The sequence below is a fragment of the Triticum dicoccoides genome, chromosome 2B, assembly GCF_002162155.2.
Source record: "Triticum dicoccoides isolate Atlit2015 ecotype Zavitan chromosome 2B, WEW_v2.0, whole genome shotgun sequence".
Taxonomy (NCBI): Eukaryota; Viridiplantae; Streptophyta; class Magnoliopsida; order Poales; family Poaceae; genus Triticum; species Triticum dicoccoides.
In genome coordinates, this window is record NC_041383.1 from 384,478,821 (window position 1) to 384,488,534 (window position 9,714).

The 9,714-nt window shown below is 44.8% G+C and overlaps 1 protein-coding gene across 1 annotated transcript; it reads left to right on the plus strand.

The window, feature by feature from the left end:
* The first annotated feature begins 6,655 nt into the window (after positions 1–6,655).
* Positions 6,656–7,444, plus strand: LOC119360896. Its single transcript, XM_037626352.1, has one exon. The coding sequence runs from the start codon at positions 6,656–6,658 to the stop codon at positions 7,442–7,444; it is 789 nt and encodes a 262-aa protein (XP_037482249.1).
* The last annotated feature ends 2,270 nt before the right edge of the window (positions 7,445–9,714 follow it).

A 9,714-nucleotide genomic window follows, 5' to 3' on the forward strand; every position in this document is an offset into this window, starting at 1 on the left:
TCTGGCTGAGGCGAGCAGCAAGCGGGGGAGATTATTTTGAAGTACAAGAACGTTGGGGTGGGACGCTAGTACTTAAACTAGGGTTGCTTCTTAGCACTAATCTTGCGTTTTTCAGCAGTTAGTTGTAGCGCGCCTTCGCTCCTTCTCTCATTTCGGAAAGATTTGGCAGTATTTTCTTATGATGACCTGGTCGAGAGAGTACGAAACATCGGTGTAAAAGATTGAGTGTGATGGTTATAGTAAGGGGCGAACCAAGTGCTTGCGTGAAGAAGCAAATCAATCAGAATGGAGACAAGGAAAGGAATCGAGGCCCGGCCCGGTAGCAATGCCTCTCACGCGGATGGGAGTTACTTTTCTTTATCACCGTAAGCGTTACGAAATGGACCCGCATTCCCCTTTGCTTTTCTTTTGCAACTAAGCTTAAAAGAAACATAGTAGTCTTTCAAGCCATTAGAAAACTCATTAAGTGCTCTGTTGAGTGAATGCCTGTTGAGAAGCTTAGGTCATACATTTCTAGCTAATTAGAATACAACCATGAAGGTGGGGTTTGAATGCCATGCAACTATTTATTCTGGTAAGTAGGATTGGAATGTAGTCCCTTTTTATTGGATCCGCCGCTCCGTTAAGTGAAATTCAAAGTAGGTGTGGGTCTAGGTAGAGGAAGTCATAAATCAAGTATCAAGTATTGTTATAAATATCGTATATAGTAGTTGCCAAACTCACAAGCATCACACACTTCGACCTACTTTATTGAATAACCTAGCTAGATAGAACCGACTCAAGCTTTTAAATGAAAGAAGCAATAATGGCATAATTTCTGTCTCAAGACCTCTTGCAGCTATAGCTAATGCAGCACCTCCTTGATCAACATACAACACATCCCATTACGCCTTGCTCCAGTCGTAGTATAAAGAGAGACTAGAACCTACTGGGGAGCCCTCGGCAGAGTCCCTATCGTTGTTGCAACAATTACACACAGAGTTCCGGAATTTCACATTTGTGAGAAGAAAGGGTATGTGTGTTTGAAAGGAGTGGTGCAAGAACGTATTCTGAGCCTCAGTCAACACAACTTGTTTCGCCTTTTCCGAACAGCATTCTTATCAGGACCCTCCTTTATATAAACCACTCGTAGATATATATCTGCCTGTGGCCTCATATGAATACATCGATAGATAAGAAGGGAAATGCATCATCTAGAAAGGCTTACTGAGGTTTAGGGACGTTTGAGTGATGGATCATACGCTTACTCACGACGACTTGGCTTTGAGCAGGTTTAGGGACGTTTCGGAGAAGCAGCAAGTTGTTCAGATTCAAGTTAGCTTTGAGCAGGCCTCGGGCGAGGAAATGCTTTGGTAACGAACACTCATTCCTATCTATTGATAGAAAAGAAAGATCTTCATCACAGACTTTTTCTTTGTTCTTTTTTTAGATTGGAGAAATTCCTCATATCCAAGGCAGCTCCCCACAAAGACCCCACCCATATGACTATGCCCCCTTTTGAATCGACAGTATAGATTGGGCTTCATAGCTACTTTCATTCTAAAGACGAATATTAGTCAATAGGCAGGCTTCTTTCAGTAGCAAACATATTCATTTTCACCGGGCTCCGTGCACCTTTGGTACTTTTGGAGGGCAAGCTGTTTTATAGTGACTTCTTTCTTAGGGTAGGGCGATGAATACTTCCAATTCCGGAAAGGTCATTGGGTCGCCTTTGGAAGCTAAAGCGAAAGTTGTAGTAAGCCGGGAGAAAAAGCGAAAGCTTGCTCGAAACGGCCTATACCCTAACCCTCGGAAGCGAAGACGCAAAGCGTCACTTTTTTCAAAAGGAATGAGTTTTTTCTGACTGAATCCATCCATAAAGCCGCCAAGGAAACGAAGTTCGTTCCCTTTCATCAAGTGGGTAAGGTAGGCAAACCACTTAAGCTTTGCCTTAGACTAACTGAACAAAGCTAAGAAGTAGGCTGAATGGAAAAAGGAAAGGGACAAGGGCGATCGTCGCTTGTCGCGAAGGCTGCTAGTTCGGTACGGTACTAAAGGTCCTCGGACTTCCAGGCGGTTTTTCTTTTGGGCTGCTGTGAACCCTTAGATCTCGCCAATACAGCCTCCTATGGTTTTCGTTACCGATATATCTTTTCTTTTTTCCCAGGGTTTTTTGGGTAATCAGCTCCCATGCTGCAAACAGTCAAATCTGAACCTTGTCGCTCTTCTTTCCTCGTGGGCAGGAAGCACACCAGCAGCGTGCGTTGCGTGATTCCACTGTGTTTTTTGCACTTATCTGGGTGGACAGTTGACCGGAAGATAACTTCGATTCGCCCGGCCAGCAGACGGGCGGCGTGCTTATCTTGTGTGACAACACTACCGAGCGAGTAGCTCTTCTAGTCGGGCAGCTGTGTGACAACACTCCTGAGAAAGCGACGCTTTTGTGTAACATGCTATGGTCTCAACGCCCTTATGAGGTAGTGATGAGTTTCATGCACTCTAAGCCCGGACCGCGCACAGTTAGGAGGATTGGCCGCTATCTGAGCAGTACCACCCACCCTACCCTACTACCTATAGGGGGTCGTCCGTCCTACAGCCGCCCGAAAAGGAACTGCAGTAATCTTGAATAGGAATCCTACAGCGATAAAAAGAATCCCCATAAAAATACCACTAGATTGAGCACCAGCGATTTCGTATCCGGTCAAAATCTTGGCTAATTGATCGAAGTGGGTAGCTCCAATAGACCCATAGATCATGGAACAAATAGGGTGGGTAGGCCCAACCACCACACCTACACGTATAGACGTGAACCCCCCTCCTTACCGTGCGTGCGACTCTCACCGCATACGACTCGCACAAAGACTCCAAAATCCATCCCGAGCTTTTTATTCCACCTCTCCCTCCTCTCCAATCCTCGATCAAACTAGCCTTCCCCAGCAAGAAAACGTATCCGCTTTAGCAACAAAGCGCTCATCCCTTGCTTGTTCTTGAGCGCGCAAGGCGCTCAAGACGGTGATTCTTGCTTTAAAAAGGGCTAAAGCACTCCAGCTTCGAAGCTGGAGTTTGCAACTTCAAAACTACAGGTTTTAGCCCTCCTGCTGGGTGGGCGCTTCCTTCGTCTATCGTATGTCTCGCTTGGCTTCGTCCCGAACCAAGGAGGCGTGATGGCGGGCGCGTGCATGTGCCGACTGCAGAGACTACAAGCCGACGCCGGAAGCGACTCGCTTCTATTCTCGATTGGATATAGATGGGGAATCTCTATAGATCGTCTTTTTCGACAACCTCTCTAAAACACATACGAGAAAATTGCACTTCACGGCACGGCAAAAAAAAGATCTTTTAGGATCAATTGGTTAGGCATCCCTCTTCTTTGTTTGCATAAAGCCACTAGCCATCGAGTGTTCGCTATCCTTCATCTTTCGATTAGCGAGATGATCTTAAAAACTACAGGCCTGAAATTTGCCTTTCTTAAGACCCCGTTGAACATATTTTCAAAATGTTCCATCATTGGGTATAAGTAGAATCTTCATAGCCCAAAAAAAACACAGTCAAAGTCAAATGTTTGTCGGTGGCACTGGGTTGTGTTTGAAGAAATGGAGTTTCGTTGTTCGTCACATGAAACTCTGCACTTAGGGATCAGCCTCACAAATATGCTCTTCGAGCTTTGAAACCATCTTCTTTGTGGACTCGACTGTAGGCTATATATCCATGGCTTGTTGAGATCCCCTTCCTCCTTCCTTTCTCACTGGAAAAAGCAGTAGTTGTCAATCAACGACCAATTATCAATCAATCTGATGAAGGTAACAATATCCTCCTTGAAATCCATATAATCATTCCTTGGAAAATCAACCAGATTCCCCCTCCTCTTATGGCTGAAAGGCTCAACCTGGCTAGTAAGGCATAGGAGAGGAGCACTCATTCATCTTGTGGTGGGCTGGCTTACTACTCCCCGATACTAGCTCTCAGCAGTTAAGCAATTCCGAAATCAGTTTGTTGCCCTGCAAAGTCTTTGACCCTGGGTATATGAGTAGGAGACTTAGGACAGTAGCGTCGATAGGCAGTAGGGCAAGCTGCCGGATTGACAGATAGTTATTAGGACCGTGGGTAAGCTACTTAGGCTAGGGAATAGGTACACATAGGTCAGATACGCGGGCAAGTCTCAATAACCAAAGTAGGAGTTGATGAGTGACTTTCTTCTTCTCTATTCCTTCTTACTGGACTAGACGGATTCCTTTCTGTAAACTGAGTTAATGGAGTCAAGAAAGAAGCTAGTACAGTAGGCATTCTTATTCCGTAAAATAAGTCACTGGTAGGCAAGACTTTCTCTCGAGAGTCAGAGCTTCGAGACGACTTTCGCAGATGTTCAATCTTGCGAGGCGTATGAGCCAGATTTTTAGTACTCTCCCGACCTGTTAGAGGCCACCCTAATAAGCGGAGATTGCCGGGAAAACGTTGCTCAACAAGACAGTAACCAACTCGAAAAAGGAGACCCTGGCATAATAAGTGGTGATCTCTGTACTAGAATAGAAGCCCTGCTAAATGCGAAGAACCCACAGCCGGGAGCGTTAGCAACTGGATTTTACCACACTCCGTTATACCCTCCCTTGGGGGATGGCTTGGTGCTAATGTAGGACTTTCAGAGACCTTTCACTTGCTGTTTTGGTCCAGCCTGAGTGGCCATAACTTCTACTGTGATTTAGTTTGGAGCGGTCTTGCTCTTGTTGTTCCGTTGTTGCGCGTCCTATTCTGATATTTAGGACCAAGAGGTACTGGATTCTCTTTCGGATAGGCCCTGAAAGGAGAAGAAAGGCTGAAATGCCAACGGACATCTGTCTATTCTCTAATTCACCCAATCCCTATCCGCTTTCCAAAAAGGAAGAATGCATGAACCATGGCACAGGAGAAAGGACGGATCACCTGCCGATCTTTTACAAAACTATGCCAGAAAGGATATAAAGATTGACCAGTACAAAAGCCATCTCCATCAATCTACGCTCATTAAGGAGAGGGTTCCTTAGAGAATAAAATGGGGAGTGAACAAAAAAGATGTGTGTCTGAGGTGTTCGGAGCCCCCAATAGAGAAGGACGATGCAGAAAGGGATTTTAGCCAGTCCTTGCCTATTGCTAGGCTGGTTGTTTTGTCACGGTCCGATTAGTAGAAGGTGAGTGAGTAAGACGAGGCCCCCGAAGCGTAATGTAGAGCTATACTACTCTTGTTTTTCCTTCCGCCCTGCTTAGGAGAACTTTGTCTAGAACCCACTTTAGCTAGCTTTCAAGGATACCATTACAGATGAGTGAAGCGAGTATACCGTTTCTGGAGCTCACGAGGTAGCGCGGTAGCGGAAGCCCTTTCTAGTTCAAGCAGTTCCAATTCCTATTCTGCTTCACCGCTTACACCACACTCTATTGGTTCGCCTTGTGGTGCCTTTCGATCAAGGTCTACTTTGGTTGATCCACTTTCTTCTACAGCGCGTTATCCGCATCGAAGTTAGCCAGGTTCCTACCGCTTCTTATATTATGGATTTTGCAATCCCTGAACGCCAGTGCTTCTACAACCAACATATACTATTTAACATAAATAATAAGTAGAAATGGACAAACGAGTGTGGCTACACAGAGTGAGGAAAAAAACATGGTGGTACCAGCATTGCGTATCACTCACAATGCTTTATATAATATGGCTTAAGCAATGGTAAAATGGGAGTCCTGAGCAAAGCACATCTGATCGATATGAATGAAAGATACATCCGTCTTTTCTTCTCCTTCGAAGGTTAGGTATCCGCTCGTTAGTTCAGCGCCGCATAAATACTAAATTTAAAAGGGGCGACTCCCGCCTGTGTTTAAGTTGTTTCAAGCTTGTAAAGACTCGCGATCGGAAGATTGACCTGGTTTTCTTTCAGCTGAAACTCTACCTAATGGTTCAGATTCCCCGGGTCCATGGGTCCATGGCCGCTTAGCTTAGACAGCCTTGTTAGAGACATGAATGCGGGGTTCGGTTTCCAATTGATTTGTATTCACCAGGACCTCCCCTTATTGGATTTTCTCCACTTTTCTAGTTGTTGTGGAAAGAATGTTGAGCAAATGAGTTTAAGGGTTGGTTTTCTGTTTACTTTTTTTCAGCCTACGTCATCTCTCTTCCAGAACCTCACAATCATCAGTGTCTGAAGTTTCATGATGAATATTGGTTTCACATTTTATTGCTTACGTGAGGAAATATCAATTTGGAACTCGAATTTGTATTTGAGTTATGATGAGGAGTGAGTTAGATTCGCATTGTTGAAGAAAGCGAAGAAAAAGGATGCTGCTATGGCTTGCTTGTGGCTCTTTCTTCTATTGGCTAGTCTCAGGCATGATAGTTTCCCTTTCTTTTGGAAAGCAAGTGCGGCTCAGTCATAAGTGTTAGTAATAGCATGAAGTAAGTTGTCCATAGCCGGCATTAGGTAAAAGGAAAAGCTTCTCAAAAGCATCCAGAAATATCATAGAATGATGATCGAGATCACCTTCACGGGAATCATCCTTTGCAAATTGGGGGAAGGGAACCAATCAAGTCACCAAGAAGTTCCCGAAACTTGGTTTAGTATTAAGGTTCTTCTCTTCCAGCGTTTAGTATTCAAGTTCTTCTCTTCCAGCCCCTTGGCCCTTCTCTGATAAGTCAAGTTTTCAAAACAAAAAGCAAATGACAAATATGGTTCGATGGCTCTTCTCCACTACCCGCTTTACTACTTTCTATTTTTTCTTATGTATTAAGTTTCCCTTAATATATAATTGGATATTACTTTCGATTTGTATATTTTTATTCCTTTGTCATTTTCTATTATGCCTAATACCTATTTTCAATCTTTTTATTTCGTGCTTCGTCGGCTCCTCCTTTCTGATCACTCTCCCACCGGAGATTCAAGACCCCCAGGCTCTAGCTCATTTAGCAGGGCTAAACTTCTATCTGAGTCTTTACGAGCAGGATCCGGGATGGGTTACGTTCATTCAGAACGAGCTTAATCACAATACCCCCCTGGAAGACATACCTGGGCGGCTTAAGCTCTTCCTAATGGAAGAAAAGCTCTCTTCTATGCGACAAGATGTCATTCAGGAATTTGTGGCGCTTTATCAAAGAGTAGGGTCTTATCTACCGATCGAGCCCTACTTGGTCGATGAAGCGCTTCGTTCCTATCTGGACCATATTCACGCAACTGATTCTTTCACTGTTCTACAAGCGTCTTATCAAGATCTGCGGGAGAATGAGGGAGGATCTGTTTTCTTTCGAAATGTTGTTTCCCACAACCGGGATCTCCTTGAGGCGGAAAGCTCCGCAAGGAGGTGCCTTGAAGTGGAACAGAGGATCCGGTGGGAAGAAATCCCCAAGAGCAAGGCAAGTCTCGAAAGAGCTGAGCACGAGCATGCTCTCGACTTGTTTAAGTCGGAGGATCTTAGAAGGGAATTAGAAAAAAAAAGCGGGGTAGCTCAGTAATTCTTTTCGCTGGAGACAGAGAACACTTCTTTTCTTTTTTTTTGATTCAACAAATGCAAGTTCGTCTTCGTCTGATTTGTCAATGGGAAAACAAAATCATGGGTGGAGGAAGAGGCTGTGATCGATAAAGGGGATGATGATGACTTCCATCTTTCTATGGATTTTCTCTCATTATAAATCGAAAGATCAGGTCAAAGCCTTCCAAACCATCCACTGGATTTTCATGTTTGTAAGGGAGGAATATGTGTGTGTTGTATATAAATAAAGGACTTTCGATTTAGCATTGTCATTTTCACGAGTTTTTAGATAATCCAATTTTATGTGAGATTACTTTCATTTTTAGTGAATCACTTGAATCAGTTAAAGGAGACGAGGCTTCTGGCCCAGCCAGAGGGGCTGTAGAGGAGAGTTTTTACTGCGGGAGAGGCAGGTCCAGGTAACGGGGAGAATCTGCAAGGCTGAGGTTGAGTTGCTCACTTCCTTGAGAATATAGAATCTATAACTAAGAAATGAGAATTGTTGACCCATATGATCTCAGGCTCATAAAGAGGATGAAACTGATAATTTCATTCACACTTTGAAATTGAGCTCGTCAGTGATCTTTTCCAAGGTGTCTAGAGAAACCTTCTTTGAACATGACATTCGTACCCAAGGAAAGTTTTGGCAGGCATTATTGTGATCTTTAAGCCCTTGCTAGGAGCTAGTCGGTACGGCTCACTACTAAAGAAGGTTCTGGCATGCTTTGACTTAGCCCTGTGATCCGCTAATTCATCTCTTGATCTGGTATTCCGCAAAGGAGGTGGATAGGGTCAGCCTTTTCTTCATGGATATGTTGATCTATCAGACCTATCTATAGTGGAATACTAGATTCTTTGCTACTTCCTGGATTATCCCTGTGTTTGTTGTTTCCAGATCCTCCCTTCTTGTCCTTTGCGCTCAACTCTATGGCCAGTACTACCCGGGGCAATATTAGCAGTTTTCTGAGGGTTCCATCGCCTCTTGGTTGGTTTTTCTCCGCAAGCAGAGCAAGCTAGTTCACATCCGATTATCCTTACCGCACTAACCATTGTTGGCGAGGTAGCCTTGCCCTAACGTCATAGAGAAGACGTGCCGCAGCTGCCTTTCTAAGACCTGGTACAAGTGATGACCTTGCTGATATGGGTCGAATGCGTAGTTCATTCGCATGTCTTTCAAAAGAATTGACAGTTGATGATGGAACAAACTGTTCGACCTTGATTTCTTGGCTTTGATGTTGTTATCACAATCAGGTTGCCATAACACGCATTGCTATGTTGAGACAACATGATCTTGAATCAGGATTGGATTGCCTTATCTTATTAGTAGGAAGAGGTGAAGTTCCCTTTTCTTTTCCCTGGGAAACGGTACCTGCATTCCCGTGAGCTTTTCCTATCCCATTGCTCTCTAGAAGCTGTCATTCAAAGAATAAATGGGATCCAAATCCACTTTTAGGGATATAGATGAAGTCTCGCTCAGTAAAGAGAGTTGTAGATTCGTAGAAGAGGATCAGAGTACGCGCGCTACAAAAGGCAGCTAGCCAATGAAAGTAAGTGGACAGAATATAGTAACTTTGTACTGACCCCTCCGGGGCCCCCGGTTGTTTTGGCGTGCCCTACCCCAACGTTAGACTATTGCCTTTTTAGCCTACGCTTGCTGCTTTCTATCGAATCCATGCTTCCCCCGCCCCGAAGCGAGACTCTATCCAGATCGCAAAGAATAACGAGCTAGGCGGCCGGCGGGCAAAGAAAGGGGGCGGGGCGTTTACTTGAAAATGAAAACCGCCTGTTCCAGCAGCGGGGGCCTTCCACGAAAGCAAACCTACGATTAAGTAGTAGTTGCTTTCGCTGATGGGACCAGTGAGGGGGGTCATTGTCCCTCAGTTCTTACCAACCTCAGGTGTGTACATCTAACTTATTATCTTCTTTTTTCATGCAAGCCTGACCTCAGCTGTCCATTTCTTATTCATTCCGGGCGCCCCTAGTGGACTTGGCGGTGCTCCTTTCTCAAACCAGAACAACTCTGAACGTTAGGGAAAATAAGGGAAGACCACCTGAACGAACCGACCGAAGGGACTTTACTTATCCGAACCGAACGTTAGCGGCTTAAGCTAAGCCTATCACGAGCTGCGTTGCTGCTTGATCGGCGGGGAGGAAGATCTCAAAGTATGGGGCAAAGGATCAAGCGCTTTGACTTTGCTTTGTCCCCCGGGATCCACCACAGGTTGGGTTTGAGAGCCGTGTGATGGGTGACTA